This window comes from Lolium rigidum, chromosome 3 (genome assembly GCF_022539505.1).
Source record: "Lolium rigidum isolate FL_2022 chromosome 3, APGP_CSIRO_Lrig_0.1, whole genome shotgun sequence".
Classification (NCBI taxonomy): domain Eukaryota; kingdom Viridiplantae; phylum Streptophyta; class Magnoliopsida; order Poales; family Poaceae; genus Lolium; species Lolium rigidum.
Genome location: NC_061510.1, coordinates 46,823,479 through 46,839,388, shown reverse-complemented (window position 1 = coordinate 46,839,388; position 15,910 = coordinate 46,823,479). Strand labels below are relative to the sequence as shown.

The window sequence follows — 15,910 nt, the reverse complement described above, 5'->3', positions numbered from 1 at the left end:
GTCGCGGTTGGGGTCCCCAACCGCGACTAAAGGGGTACCCTTTAGTCGCGGTGTGTGTCCCCAACCGCGACTAAAAGTTTTTCCGCCGGCCGCCTCCCGAACCGCGACTAAAGGGGTACCCTTTCGTCGCGGATGGAGTATTAGTCGCGGGTCGCCTCCCGAACCGCGACTAAAGCCCCCTTTAGTCGCGGTTCGAATATTTCCGGGACTAATGGGGGTGGGCGGAAGCCTCTTTTTCTACTAGTGTTTCCTTGCTCACGCCGGATTCCATGCGAATCTTTGGCTGGCCAGTTAATTTCTGAATCCTCGGAATTGCTTACAAGTATATGAGAATGATAGTGTTGGATAATTAGGCACAATTTCCATGATTAATTCCAGAATATAAAACATGATGATAGCAACTACTAACATGTGAAACTCAAACATACTAGATGCATTAATCAACATGAGTAGCAGCAGATTAACGGTAAAGTATCCATCGCTAAACAGATCGAGATATGTCGCACGTACCGATCCGAGTGGTGGTAGCGATGGAGGTGTAGCGGACGATGTCGCAACGGTAACGTTGTTGATGACAACGTTGTTGACGACGGGTCGAAGTAGACGGCGTTGAAGACGACGGTAGGCGCACCGCCCGACTTGGACGGAAGGCGACCCGTGATGAAGAGCTTGAGCGATCGCGCGAGCGCTTCCCAAAACCTAAGTCGCCCTCTCCCGTACGGGATCGCAAGGACGAGCGGTTCGGAGACCTGCTCTCCCGTTCGCCGATGCACGCCGGCTCGCTGGATGGAGTAGGCTACGATGGCGGCGAAGCGAGAGAGGTGGAAACCCTAACTCGTGTATTGGATGTGTTTCGCGGTAGCGGCGGAGATTATATAGGCTCGGGAAGCCAGGCAACGTGGGCCACACCCACGTCGCACGAACGTTTCGAGTCGGTTACGGATAGCCCACGATCCGGAGCGACCCGAACCGACTAAGCTGCGACGCGTCCGTCTAGGACTCGATCGTTTTCCGAGCCGCAAAAGTAGGAAAGTCTCGGCTCGAGGCTCAATCCACTCACCACGAGCGCGGCGCGCGTCGTGACGTGTCGAGTCGAGTCGAGTCGAGACGAGACGAGCGAGCGAGGAGGAGGAGGAGCGCGCGTGTAGCACTCCTATTCTCACTCACTTACTAGTGGTGGAACAACCCACCTTATAAGGTGGTCTAACTTCCTCCCAACTTTCCATGTGGGACTAAACTTCCCACCTCTTGCCACTCCCTAGTGAGCTGCCACCAACTTGGGCTCAAACTCACAAGGCTGCCACTATGTGGGCTTTGAGATTTATAGAAAAAACTGAAATCTAATTTGGTCCAGTAAAAATGGGCCCAATATTTTAACAATCCCCCACCGGATCTCAAATCCCCATTTAGAGATTTACCAATACTGTTGCTTGTTTATATACCGAGTGTTTCAGATGGAGACGTTAAGTTGAACTTCCGCCTAGAACCTTAAGCTACATCCACTCACACTTGAACAATGGACTAAGCCTTGAATTGCAAGTTTTGCGTGAACGAGGGTTTCACTCAAAGTCATGACCGAGTACATGGCTGCCGGTAGCCTACCCCGCGGGTGAAGCATATGCGTCATACTTCATGGTCTCTTCATGAGTTTACTAGAGATCACCCAAATCTCATAGATTGCGACGTTTAACAATCGGACTCATATAGGTGTGTTATTTCAAGAATGCTCGTAGGACAGACATCTTTGCTAAAATAGCCAACATAAACACATTAAGGCTTGTTGCCAACCTGCCTTACAGCAACTGAGAGTTGTGCATCTTCACATAGAGAGGGTTACATAATACTCTCCTCAATTAAACCACTAGTTACATACGCACGACCGAGTATGGAAGTGCTGCCGGATTGCAGCACAGGACGATCGACTACATGTCTACATCAACAACGAGATCTAATCTCGTAGGCTTTGGAATCTTCGAGGGTTAGTCTCACATACATCTCGTTGCCTCGATCTTCATAGATTAGATCTTGCCTTCTCCTAGATTGAATCATGAATTTGTTCTTATTCGCGGTAGAATTTTTTTGTTTTCCATGCAACGAACCCATCAATTTCAGCCTGTCGCTAACTATCATATGATCGGTGCTCACTTTCCCCTTTCTTTTCTCTCTCCTCTCCCCTTCCTTGACAGCTCCTAGAGAGAGGCCGGGCCGCTCCCGAGCCTTCTCCGGCGGCTTTGCCGGCCGGAGATGGCGAAGGAGGGGTGCCGGAGTAGATACTAGGTTTAATTTTTTAGATTTCGGCTGTGTGCCGGTAGTTTGGAGTAGGGTTCAAGATCTTCTGGATCAGATCTTGAGCATCCTGTGTTCGTGGCTCCGTCTTCTCGAGCTCCGGTGGTCGGAGACGGTGAGATTTGCCACCCAGGGATCTCCGTGTATAAGATCCAGCTCTGCTACCCCTGGATTCGAGATGCTGGGCTTCCATCTCTTCCTCCTCTGGCCGGCCATGGAGGCGAGGAGAAGAGGGAGGATGGTGACAGCACCTGCGCATCTGGAGGTAGGCAGGGGTCTTCTCCAAGCCTGGCGCGCCGACGCAGCGTCAGGCCAGCACCGCTGAGTGGCTCCGCTGTTCTTCCGTGGTGGAAGACAGTGAGGTCTACTTCTCCGACGCGCCCCTACTTCAATAAGCGTCCTCGCCATCTCTGCTTGGGTGGCCCGGTTCGTCTCCATCTCCTCTTGGCCGACCTCGGTGGCGAGGGAGAGGAGAGGATGCGTGCGGCTGCGACGACCCTGCAGAGGCGGCGCTCGAGGTTCCTGGAGCGTGCAACCTCGGCAGGAGTCTCCAAGCGTCGGCTAGCTCCGGCCGTCGCTATCTTCGGCCATAGGGTTGGCCCTGCTGCGCTCGAACTTGGTTCGAGCTCTCTCCTCCATCGATGGAGGAACTTCTCCGACTACGGCGTGGCGATGAACGTTGCTTTTTCCCCAAGTGGTTTCGTTCCCGGTGAAGGAAGCGGCGGTCGCGCCGACAAGTCAGCAACTGTCTGCGACGGCTTTGGACTCGATCGCGTTTTCACGCATCTATGCGGGGTGCTTGTTGCAAAATATAGGGACTCGGTTGTAATTTTTCTTTTTCTTGTGGTCCTCTATGTAACTGTGCTCCCACCGGCGATATAATGCATACTCCAGTGGAAAAGTCCGGTTTGAACCCCATGTTCCATATATGCAGTCTCATGCTCCAGTTCCTTTGGGACCTATCTTGTTCAAAAAAAAAAAAAAAACTATCAGATGATCATTCGCAAAAAAAAAGAAAAAACTATCAGATGATCTACCCGTCCAGTAAAACTGAACGGCCAGATCGGCGGCCCTCCCTTCCTCTTCGCTGAAACCTACCAATTCGTGACCCCCGGACCCAGAAGGCGATCCATGGCGGCGGCGGGTTGGCTCCGGCGAGCGGCATCGGCGGCAGCGTTGCCTCGCCTGCCTTCCGGATTCTCCCTCATGCCAACCCCTCCTCCCGCTCCTCTCCCCGAGGCTCAGTCTCTCGTGCTCCCCGGACTTGGCGCCGCCATCGCCCCCGCGATGGAACTCATGGCCGTACCCAAGAAGAAGGTCTCGTCGCTTAGAACCCACTATGTTCCGCGTTTATCCTTCTCTCTTGCATATTCAGGCTTCTGGTTTGGTGACCTCTGGCATTGCTGTAACGTAGTACTGAGAGTGTGCACTCTAGGTGTTCGTTCAATTGCCTGGTGCGTTGAAATTGGAAGTGCGACCTTAGAAAATGTATCACCACTTGAATATCGTACATAGATATATGTTGCAGACTACATGTTGATTAGTCTGTGGTTAATGATAGACTGTTTCGCATTTAAGCTAGTTTCAGTTCACAATGTCCGATTCAGGGGTATGTTGGCTTATACTGCTGGTTGAAGACAGAAATGCTGATAATCCAACACATGTTTGACGTTCACTTACATGCAAATTTCCAGAATCTTATGTAATGGATGGATCATACAAACTTATGGACAATCTGTAACCTAACACCCTCAACACTATTTATTAGGATCTGTCATAATTTGGCCTGCTATCTATGTGATCTTCATATAAATTATTGTTTATTATTTGCATGTTATCTTTCTAGATAATGGCCGTTGCTTCCCTCATACTTTCTTGTGCATTGCAGATCTCAAAATATAAGAGGGGTTTGAGAAATGGGCCCAAAGCCCTTAAGCCTGTTCCAGTGATTGTCCGATGCAGGTACACTTAAAAATTGAGATATGCTTTTCAGTGTTTCTAATTAGTTATGATCTTGCTAACGTTGTGCTGAGTTATTTATGTATGAACATAAATTCACATTTTCCTATGCAATCTTATGCTTGGTTGTGATTGCCTGACTATTTACTCAACACTTTCAGACTGCTTAGATGCAAAACTGTTGATTGATACTCTTTTAGCCATACCATCACCTTATACTTATAGAATGTAGGACACATATCTTCTATGCCACTCAAATTTATAATAAGTTCAGTTCTGCCGTCGGTGTTTGTGTATTATTGTATTTGCCACTTGGAGAACATATGGAATTGATGTTCTATCTCACTTTCAAACACGAAGGTTGAGAAAGATCAAAATATGCTTGTTCGCTGCTACTGTTAGTATCCAAATACAGACAAGTCTAATCATTAGAACGGACAGGTCTTATGTTTGGATAGTGTAAGTGGTGCAGAAGCAGGGTATTTTTGTCTCCTTTCCCACCATTGATCATTGAAATGGTATAGAACACCAAAACGCATCCTTCCAGTGGTATATATAGTTAAATACACAAAATTGGTTATCAGATTGGAAATTTGACAAATTCATAGTGGCATATAAGATGCTTCTTCCCTAGGACGCAATGCTACCGATAGCTACACACTTTAGTTTTTAACTGTGTCACACAATTTATTTCACCTTCCGGAATTTATAGGTTGCCAGTAGTCCATGTGATCTTGTTGTCTCACAGACTCTGAAAGAACATTTTTGTTTGTGCGGATGGCATATCAGTTACTAGAAGGACGCCTGTTCGTTGCAACAGGGATCTCCTTAGAAACGTTGTTCTGTAAATCAAAGGGTACGCATAAGACGTGTGGAAAAGTTTTGTAACAGGAATAAGGACAATTCAATTGATCATAGTAGCGAGGAAGCCAAATTTAATCGACATAGAATGGTTGTGCATTTGACCAATTAAAGGCCACCAATGTTCGGATTGTACCTAATTGATGCCGCATGCTAACTAATTAAAGCCGTGGTCTGAAGAAACTGATGACTTGGATAGCTTGCATGAAGAGATAGACTACAGTAACATTAATTGCGGTTAGCGAGGTTTTTCTTTATAAGAACTAAAGATTTGCAGATGACTCAGAAACTGCGCAAGTCATCTTAATTTTCACATTTGTTTACCTTTCAATTACTGTTCCTGTTCGTATCAGCCAACTCTCCTCACTCCATTATTCCAGGCCACTTTTTGAGGATTCAAAACATAAAAGTGAATTATCCAGTGAAGACTAGTAATGTGCATGATTCAGTTGTACAAGCTACAGAGCCCTGCTATGATATGTTGCGAGGGGGCATGACTGGATATGATTTGCTGTCTTTCAGGTGCTGCGGTCGAGTGAAGCTGCCCCACTTCTACTGTTGCAGCGGAGAGAGAGGGAACGCCGGGGACTCAAGCTCATAAACGCTACGTTTTTCAACCGCTTGATTCTGCACATCAAGCTGTGGCTGCACCTCGTATTACAACGGAAATCCCCAGATATCACTAATTGTATTATGTTTCTGTTTACTTGGCGAGCAGTAATCTATGTAGTAGACTTTAGTTTGAATTTGACAATTGCCGTGTAAAACTTAGTGCTGGTCCTGCCATGAGTGGGCGCTCTCTGAGATCAGCGATCTCTGTTGCTACCTTACGGTAGAACACACTGTTTCCTATCGAAATAAAAAGGGAAAAAAGTACGTCCTCCGACCCATATTACTTGCCACTAAATTTGATGCATCTAGAATTAAAATATATCTAGATACATTTATATTAATGCCAAGTAATATGAACCGGAGGGAGTAGCATGTCTTTGTTTCGATCACTGTACCGAAGCTAATAGAATCTCACTTTGGAAATTATGAACTCGTTTGGTCTCAGAAGATTTTGTTGGCAAACTGGATTTTGTTGTCACGATCCGTGTTGCCCATACTGATATGATCACCCGTGCTCCAGATTGATGATTTGCGATTGTCATCATCTCCAGTATAGCATATCCGGTCCCCGTGGCAAGAAGGGGAAGCCCTGGAAGGGGAAAGAAACAGATGCCAGTGCGAGATCCGGGTGCTATTTTTCTGTCCATTTCGTGTTCGATCCCTTTTGGGTGCGGTATCGTGCGCGGCACAGGTCAGGGGCTGCCGAGGCGCGCACCGCACACACGCATCCAAAAGGGCAAGTGAGCAGGTCCGGTAGAGGACGAAGCCGAGGTCGCTGGCCGCCAGCCACCAACCAAAGAAAAAAAAATCCCGTCGCCCCCCGAGCCAAACGATTTGGACTCTGGAGTTTGCTGCGCCGAAAGGCCGAGGAGGAGGAGGAGGCTGCGATTTGTGTGGCTATGGGGTCAGCGAGAAGATAACGAAACGGAGGCTGCGGCTGCGCCCGGCGATTCCCCAAGAATCCATAGCTCCTAGGCCTAGACGCGTGCGTGTAGGTGTAGCCCCCACCAAATCGGCAACGCTTCCTTCCTTCCATTCTTCGGCTGCTCGTCTACCTCGTCCGTCCGCCAGAGCAGCAGGGTTGGTGGACGCAACACAGCACAGGACAGATGGCGTCGCCGTCCTCCTCGCTCTGCTCCAGCCTCGGCTACCCGCGCACCGCCTCCCTCGGCGCCCGCCGCCGCGTCGGATTCTCCCCCTCAAGGTACCCCCGCCAAAGGCCTCTTCTCCTCCCCGTTTCCGCCCGCGCCCCTACCTAGCACGCCACGCCAAAGGCATCTTCTGCCCCCTGTTTCCGCCCGCGCCCCTACCTAGCACTTCGCGCCGGCGGGCGATTCGATCCTGGTTCCCGCTCGGTGCCAATCTGCGCGGAGTAGCGGACGACCCCCTTGTGCCGTTGCCGCCCGATGGCGCCGAGCATCGAGCACAAATGGGCTGCTGCGCCGTCGCCCAGGGTGCAGTATGTTTCTGGAACTGGTAGTGCTCAGCGTGCCCTGGGATCGAGCAGCCCTTGTCTGCTAGCACCGAATTAGCTCGTCATCGCGGGCAGGCAGCTAGCGGTCTGTTTTCCGCCAGAGGCTTCTGACGAACAACAGGTTGATACCCGTGGAGAAATAATTGGGGATTTCTGTTCCGTCTTAGCTGTGTATTGCTCGTGTAGCACCGGCTGACTCCCACGATTTGAAGTTTTTTTAGTCTCGTAGTGAGACCATTTACTTAAGAGAATATGGAGAGGGGGGGATTTTGTTTTTTACTCTGAAAACGATGATAGATCATGTTTGCATATGCTTAAAAGCCAACTGCGTGTCTCTGCTATTCCTTGAGCGATCGGTGTTGGCTGTCTGCCATAAAAACTCTAGTCAAGGTCACCTGTTGATGATTACATATCAGTGATTTGTGTGTCTTCTCGTTTAGTTCTGAACTCTAAACTTTGTTCTGTTTACGGTTTCCAGGAAGTTATTCCAAGTGAAGGCATCGAGGGTGGACAGTTTCTCCAAGAGCGACATCATTGTGTCCCCTTCCATTCTTTCTGCAAACTTCGCCAAGCTTGGTGAACAGGTCAGTTAAGATACTAACAACCACCGTACCGCGTAGCTCTGAGATGATCGATCCACTGAACATGTGTCAGGAGTATCTGGAAGAATAGTTCTAATGTACTATCTGGACGCATTGCTTGACATGGTGTATTAGCTGTATGCAACTAACACCTGCATGATGCACATAATCATCGATAGTGCCACTGCAGTTTGCTAATGCATCTGGTGAATAGTTCACGCTCGTCTTCTGACGCAATTTTAATTTTACTAGGTAAAAGCTGTGGAGCTGGCAGGATGTGACTGGATTCATGTCGATGTCATGGACGGACGGTTTGTGCCAAATATCACGATTGGACCGTTGATTGTTGATGCTTTGCGTCCAGTGACTGATCTTCCTTTGGATGTGCATCTGGTACTTCTTGAGATTCCCTAGTGAAGTTCTTGGCATTTGTGTGCTATAATCTCACCCCCTGCCCAATTAACCCTCCTTAGTGTGTTGATTTTAATTGCAGATGATTGTGGAACCTGAGCAGCGAATTCCAGATTTTATCAAGGCAGGTGCAGATATTGTTAGTGTTCACTGTGAGCAAACGGCAACCATCCATCTTCACCGAACAGTCGACCAGGTAAAAATTCGCTGAAGTTCCATTTCAACATGTGAACTACTTCAATTTTCTTTGGAGTATGTGCCCAATTGTCCATCTCTGGCATTCTTTTTGCTCCCTTCTCATATATTTTTCTTTAGTGCACTCTTGCGGATGATGTCAGTGAGTATTGTACTTGACAACTATGCTGTTTTTTTTATTCATGCATGAAGTAGCACAGCTTTGTGAATTCCTTCTGAATTGATTGAGCTTCATTTGTTATATAAGCTGGGTTACTACTAGGCTCCTGTTGTAGGCAGAGCACATGTTCTAGTTGCTAGTGTTTTAGAGTTACACCTACAACTGCTACATTCTGTAATATAGGACCATTTGGCATCTCAAGTTCTCTTTTAAATCTTTTAATACGCTAGTCCTAATTGTGTATTTGCTCCTTTGGAGTTACCGTCAGCAGCTAGTCCTAAGATAAGTCACGTAATGTGGTATTGAGGACTGCTATATGCCTGTATGCATCTAAATCCATATGCCTCTCACCTGCCTAATTGTAGTTCCACCGAATAGGCTATAACACCATATCCATATTCTGAGCTAAAACTAAATAACTGATGCTTGTGAGTGATTATACCTTTATATCACAGTAATCCGGAGTGGTCCTATTTATGTTTTATATTTTGCCAGATTAAAAGTCTTGGAGCAAAGGCCGGAGTTGTACTGAACCCTGGGACCCCACTCAGTGCGATTGAATATGTACTTGAATGTAAGATTTCTTCTCTCTGCAATATTAATAGTATTTTGGGGACGTGCATGAGGTTTGGTAGATCAATTAATGGTACAAGATTAGTTTTTCATGCTAAATGAGAACTAGTTAGCATGTGATTCTGTGGATTGGGGCATCTGGATAGTCTCTCCTACTCCCTCCGATCCATAATAAGTGTCGGGGTTTTAGTTCAAATTTGGACTAAATTGATCTAAATCTCCGACACTTATTATGGATTGGAGGGAGTATTATTTAGCTACTCATCATGTTTTGTTCTATCATCATAACCATGATAGCATTTCTGTTGAGATCCGGAATATGCTGCTTCTTGTGAGATTTGATGACAGTATTTACCACATGATCATCTCGACTTTCTTGACAACCCCACATGTACAGACATGGTATGCCTTGGATAAGATTTGCCTAACAGGATTCATAGTTAAACTTCCATTATGTGCAACTTACACTGCATCTCCCATGTAAAAGTGAATTGCTTAAGATTAACGCCAGTTAAACTTTGTTGCATTTGTTAATGTGCTTGCACTAGACAAGTAGAGATCTTTAGTTTAGCCCAACAATATTACTACCTTTTCATGATTTTCTTGACCATCCACCATGTACTGACAGATGACAAGCTATTGTATTTGTTTGCCTGTGCAGCTGTTGATCTGGTATTGATTATGTCGGTCAATCCTGGGTTCGGTGGGCAGAGCTTTATCGAGAGTCAAGTAAAGAAAATTGCAGACTTGAGAAAATTATGTGAAGAGAAGGTATACCCCTCATGTCTTGTTGGTATTCGCAAGGCTGATATTTTAAATATTGAATTCATTCTCCTGTTGGTGTAGGGAGTGAACCCCTGGATTGAGGTTGATGGTGGAGTTAGTCCCAAAAATGCCTACAAGGTGAACTTAGTTTCTACCTCTTTAATTGTGCCGCTGCTAGTTTCTGTTCAGATTTTTCCATGATGGCATTTTCCTTTGGTTTTTTGCTCTCCTCTGAATTGCCGCATGCGTGTAGTAATCCTAGGACTACCTACTGGATTCATGTAAGTGCTGATTATATAATTTTTCGTTTTACTAAATGGCAGGTCATTGAAGCTGGAGCGAATGCCCTTGTTGCTGGTTCTGCGGTCTTTGGAGCTAAAGACTACGCTGAAGGTATGGCTTCTTTTTTCTCAGTAAAATGGCACCCATTTTCAACCATCTACCTTCTGAAGTTCTTGAATATTAGATTCAGTGTAGATAAAATTTGACGTCAAGATTGTTACTGTTGTGTAGTAGTAAAAAATTCTCATACTTTGCCTCTTGTGGTTTTGCAGCTATCAAAGGAATTAAGACCAGCAAGAGACCTGTAGCTGTAGCAGCATGAGGAACCGGAGCATACCTATTTACACTGTATAAGCTTTTTGTATACCATTATCGTGGTTTTGCATAGATGCCCGTCATTGTCGAGCCATACGTTGTACTGTACCACAGAGATCACCATCAAATCAAATAGGGGAAAAAGAGGCAGTGAAGAAAGATCCTCTTTTCTTTTTCCGTTTTTCTGCGACCGCGAGGATGTCTTGTACTATTTGCACAACAAGGGCAACGATGTTGCCTTGTCTCTGTGTGATAACATTACAGTGAGCACGGGATTGTTCATAGAATCATAATTAACCCGTCCTCTCGTTCTTGTATCTTGAGCCCATGGCAATAGACTGAACTGTGTGTAGATACAATGCAGGCACCCATGGGGGAGTTCGTATTCAAACCATAATGCCCAAGTGCACGTTCAGCAAAAATTTCGTCTCATTTCCGCAATAATTTTGTATCGTTTCAATTCTAAGAGCAAAGTGGCAACAGCCCAGCGACCAGTTTTCTCAGCCGCCCTGCCTCAACCCTAGCCATCTCCAGTTCATAGATTGGTTTCCCCTACTCCGGTCGGCTTCGCCGGTGTTAGGAGGAGTGTGGAACCTGATCTATGCGTGGAGTTTCGAGTAAAAATATTGTTTTCATTAGATTATGCTAGGATTTTGGTAGCCGCCTTCTTGTTGGTTTCCCCTTTATGGAGATGGCATCGTCTGCAAAGTGATCTTCGGCCTTTCGTTTAGCGACGAGATCTTCTTCCCGGCGTCAATGGTGGTGTTGAACAATCACAATTTTCTAGGTATGAGCCTTCGGATCTTGCTTCGCCAGATCGATTTTGGATCTTTTGTCGTTGTTGCCGCGAGGAGGATTATCCTCGCAGTTTTTGTCCCGGCTACTACGTCCTCGACAATGGTGATGCGTACTCTCGGCTCTCCATCGACGACGACAAAACTAGTCGGTTATTATTCCCTGACCTACTTGTGTTGGTACTCTTGCCGATGTTGTATGTCTGCTTTAATGATTGCGTGCGTGCAGCCTTGGCATTACGGCTCAAAAAATTATGGGAGAAGTTTCGTCGGTATCTACATGTCTATGGTTCGTTATCTATCTTTGGCTGCCTTCAGAAGAGTACAAGATTGTGTTTTGGAAGAAAAAAAATTGAAGACCTCAAAGATTTGTTACTATCTTTTAGACTTTATTTTGTAATCGTTGGAGTCAGTTCATGTATCTCTACTATCTCTACTATGTACTATTTGTTGCTAAGTATGTGGTATTGATTGTAAAAAAAAAAAAAAGCTGAGCGACCAGTTCAAGACACAACTCCCCACCGCAAAATAAACCCTAAGAGCATCCCCACTCGTTTGGGCTCCCCACGCCCAAATCCGGCGAAATTTAGCGCCGGATGGATGTAGTTTTTGGCCTGGGGAGGCCCATTTTTCCAGCCGCGAGCCCATGGACGCGCACCCACCGCGTGCATAGCGACGGTGCAGTCACCGGGAAGGGCAATCGTCGGAGTTTCCTCGCCGCATTGAACCGTCGCGAAGTGGACTGGAGAGCCGAAACGACTCGTCGGCGGGAACGGTCGAAGTGGCCTCGATGCGAGAACCGCCGTAATGGAGCACGAACTCCGCGGAAGAGCAACCGGCGCTCTCTTTCGTCGAGAGACCTACATAAACGGTTTTCGACGGGCTGAGCCATTCATCTGTTCTCTCGTCACCATCCTCCGTCAACCATGAGCGATATCTCTTGGCCATCGGACACCGACAGCGAGGGAAGCCGCCTGGATGGCGCCATTGGTGGGATCCAGCTGCATCGTCCAGCAGCGACGATTCCCCCCGCCGGCCAGCCGAGGACGAGTGGGACGACGAGGAGGAGGACGAAGAGGCCGTGGAGCGAGGCCGAGGAAGAGGCCGAGGAAGAGGAGGAGGAGCGAGGAGCAGGGAGGAGGAGCCAGGAGGAGGAGGACGAAGAGGCCGATGAGGACGACGACGAGGAGGACTCAACTTCCTCCGACGAGGAGGTGACGAGCCGGAAGCGTCGCCGCGACGACGATGAGGCGGGGCCTTCTAAGAAGAAGAAGAAGTAGTTTAGTTTTAAAGTTTTTATATGTAAAATTTCTATGTTTATTCGAATTATATTCGAAATATATATATAATCTATCTATGTTGCACCACTTGAGAGTTCAAAGCTTTCGTTCGACGAGGGTATTGCCGTAGATCGGGAAGACGAGGGTTTTGCCGTAGATCGGAGGCCATTGTCGCCGACAAGTTGGGGCCACGCCCGCTTTTCACTCGTCCGGAGTCCCCGAGCGCTCCCCGGGGGGCCGGGGATGGCGTGGGATCGCCGGATGGATTTAGGCCCAAATCCGGACGAAAACGAGGAACCGGGGCGCGACTGGGCCGAATTACGCCGTCCGGATGGAAAAAACGCTCGCCGGGGGCCTGTTCGGGGGGACGAGTGGAGATGCTCTAACTCGTTAGTCCGCACAGCGGCGGCGCTCCTCCATTTCCTCCACCCCCAAAATCCCTAGACCAAAAAACTCCAATCCGTGTCGCGACGCCGACCCAATCCTCTTCTCAATGAGTCTGCCGCCTCCGGCGCAACGCGGCAGCCACTCGCCGCCGGCGCTGATCGACGACGCCATGAGCGAGATCTTCCTCCGCGTCCCCGCGGACGACCCCAAGACCCTCGTCCGCGCCGCCGCCGTCTGCACGACCTGGCGCCGCATCCTCTGCGACCTCATCTTCACCCGCCAGTACCGCGCGTTCCACGGGGCGCCACCCATGCTCGGCTTCCTCCGCAACACACGCCATGAGAGGTCATGGGGAAAAGGTAGAAACAAAAACCACGAGCATTACGTGGTCTCCAGCTTCGTCTCCACCGCGTCCTTCCGCTCGCCGGCGTGCCACGAGCGCCGCCACTGGCGCGTCCTCGACTCCCGCCACGGCCTCGTCCTCTTCCACACTCCTAAAAGGGACGAGGACTTCGTTGTCTGCGATCTCGTCACCTACGACCGGTGGAGAATCAAGGCCAGCCGTGAGTGCTCCGACATCATCTGGGGTGATGCCACTGACGAAGATGAGGACGAGCAAGAGGAACATGTTGAGAACGATGGCATAACCTGGAATGCGGCCGTGCTCTGTGCTAAGGACCGATGCGACCACACGTACTGCCACTATGGCCCTTTCCTGGTGGTTCTCTTGGGCTCCGACGAGGACCAGGGTATCACATTTGCCTCTGTCTATTCATCGGCGACTGGGAAGTGGAGCGACATGATCTCCATTGAGGACCAAGAGGACATCGAGATGGCGGGGCACACTGCTGTTGTGGGAGATAAGGTCTATTTCCAATGTGAAAATGCCGTAACTACTGTGGAGTACAACATTGGTGAGAAAGAACTATTACTGTTTGATCGGCCAGTGGACGACGACGAGGACGTGGACCTGCCAAGAGCTGATCTCATTGGGGTGGATGATGGCATCAGGGACGGAGACAAGGGGGGACGAGGGGGGGCTAGGCCCCCCCCAAGGTTGAGATTTTGTGAAGAATAGTAGGCACTTAAACTGATTTTTCATGGTGATTTATCCATGTCTGCCCCCCTCATGAAGTTCACAACACAGTTCGCCCCCCTCATGTTTCGATCCTGGCTCCGTCCCTGGATGGCATGCTGCTGTTCGCGACAGTCCAGGGGCCTAGACTTTACCTATGGTCAATGGAGGCTGGTCCCAACGGAGCTGAGGAATGGGCACGACGCAGGGTCATCGACGAACCAGTGCTCCCTCCTCCGGCCCTCTATGATATGTCCGTAGTTGGTTTTGCAGAAGGTATTGGTGTCATCTTTTTGAGTACTAAGGATGGGTTGTACACAATTGAGCTCAATTCAGGCCGAAGCAAGAAGGTACACGGAGATAAATCTGTCGAAAAAGTCATGCCCTACATGAGCTTCTACACTAAAGGTACCATCTAGCCTCGTTTTGTTTTTAAATATGCACATGAGGCATGAAAACTTGACATGCCATTGACTACCTTTGACTACGTGATAAGCATGTAGAGTTTTTCTTTCCATTTTCCTGCTTAACTAGATAGACATTTATATGCAAAGTTCCCAGCAGCGTGTAATCGGGCTTTGCAGATTACCCAAACAGCTTGCCAATTAACATGATTGTATAGTTGGTCCTGTAAGTTACACTGCCTGCTCTAGTATTTGTATTGTGCTAATCAGTCCTTATTGGTCGGTTAACCTAGTCAGAGCTTTGCTGATCAGGCCCTAGCATTGGCAAGAGCAGTTTGCAAATCAGGTTAATGATTAGAGATTTTGGTTGTGAGCCAAGAGCTTTGTTTGTGGTATTTCCAGATAGAATCATGTTGTGATGTGGATGCTTACTTCTGGCTGCTCTTACTTGTTTGATTTTGGATTGCTAGAAATGAAATGATTTTCAGGGGCAATGTGTGCTCCTCATCAAGTCATCAGATCATCTTATGAGCTTTCTCAAAAAAAAAGTTCATCTTATGAGCTCTTATGTCTTCTAATGGTGCAGCATGGGGGCGGTCGCCGACCTCTGACTAGGCTTGACGAGCATCTGTTGGTGCTACAGTGATGTAATGACGTCAAGACGATGGACCTGTTTCTCTTTGGCTGCCCAGGGTGAACTTGAAGTGAACTTCGTGTTGTCTTTGCTGCTGGCCGTTTCGGACAGTTTGGCTAGGGTGGATGCGCTGTTGTTTTACTTGTGCTAGCCAAGACTTCAGTTCGTTTGTGTGAGCTGCGTGTACTGTGTCTGTAACCGGTAACAGTAACTTGTGTGCGCAAACCTTCATATGGCACAACAGTAGCTAGCAATGCTCCACGGCTCCACCCTCGGAAAATTTATCAGGTGATTTCTTCTTTGTTTTGTTGGTAACCTGAAGTAAAAAAACGGAAAACCCTGAAACAAACCCAGGAGTGGATGCTCCTGTTTTTTAAAATGAATTTTAAACATATTTTAAAATGTCAAAAAATTCTGACAAAAAATATTGTGCGTACATCGCAATGCTCTACGTGCTCGTAAAGTCGTTTCATAAAAAATCGATATTGTTTGTGTCGTGTGTAAAAAAGATATAATTCGGTGCTAAAAATAGCTCTTAATAAGACATTTCTTTATCAGGAGACACAAAAATATCGGATTTCCATGAAAATTGGCGTGCACACAAAAAATGTCACATGTATATTTGAAATTTTTGTTCGATTTTTATAACATTTAAAAATGTATTTTCAAGTGGCAGGATCATATGTACCTGGGTCAAAAGTGTATTTCCGCCGACAACATCACATAAAAATATATGCATCTGCCAATGCTAGAAAATTAATTGTCTTTTTTGTTTAAGTACTATACTAAAATTTAATGGATTGTGTGAGTCTGAGGAAGGAATTCGATTGCAATAACAATAATGGTTTAGATTCAGCATAGT

At 47.5% G+C, this 15,910-nt stretch overlaps 3 protein-coding genes across 3 annotated transcripts; all 3 read left to right on the top strand.

Annotated features, from left to right (window-relative positions):
* The first annotated feature begins 3,339 nt into the window (after positions 1 to 3,339).
* Positions 3,340 to 6,141, top strand: LOC124695933. Its single transcript, XM_047228733.1, has 3 exons — positions 3,340 to 3,603; positions 4,175 to 4,248; positions 5,629 to 6,141. The coding sequence occupies exons 1-3, from the start codon at positions 3,418 to 3,420 to the stop codon at positions 5,705 to 5,707; spliced, it is 339 nt and encodes a 112-aa protein (XP_047084689.1). The 5' UTR covers positions 3,340 to 3,417; the 3' UTR covers positions 5,708 to 6,141.
* Positions 6,142 to 6,790: 649 nt separating this feature from the next.
* On the top strand, positions 6,791 to 10,791 carry LOC124701541 (ribulose-phosphate 3-epimerase, chloroplastic). Its single transcript, XM_047233621.1, has 9 exons — positions 6,791 to 6,922; positions 7,671 to 7,776; positions 8,026 to 8,166; positions 8,267 to 8,380; positions 9,035 to 9,113; positions 9,774 to 9,883; positions 9,959 to 10,015; positions 10,201 to 10,270; positions 10,432 to 10,791. Exons 1-9 carry the CDS (start codon positions 6,828 to 6,830, stop codon positions 10,479 to 10,481), a joined length of 822 nt encoding a protein of 273 aa, XP_047089577.1. The 5' UTR covers positions 6,791 to 6,827; the 3' UTR covers positions 10,482 to 10,791.
* Positions 10,792 to 13,041: 2,250 nt separating this feature from the next.
* Positions 13,042 to 15,274, top strand: LOC124694783. The gene is made up of 3 exons (XM_047227732.1): positions 13,042 to 13,935; positions 14,121 to 14,418; positions 15,001 to 15,274. Exons 1-3 carry the CDS (start codon positions 13,042 to 13,044, stop codon positions 15,027 to 15,029), a joined length of 1,221 nt encoding a protein of 406 aa, XP_047083688.1. The 3' UTR covers positions 15,030 to 15,274.
* The last annotated feature ends 636 nt before the right edge of the window (positions 15,275 to 15,910 follow it).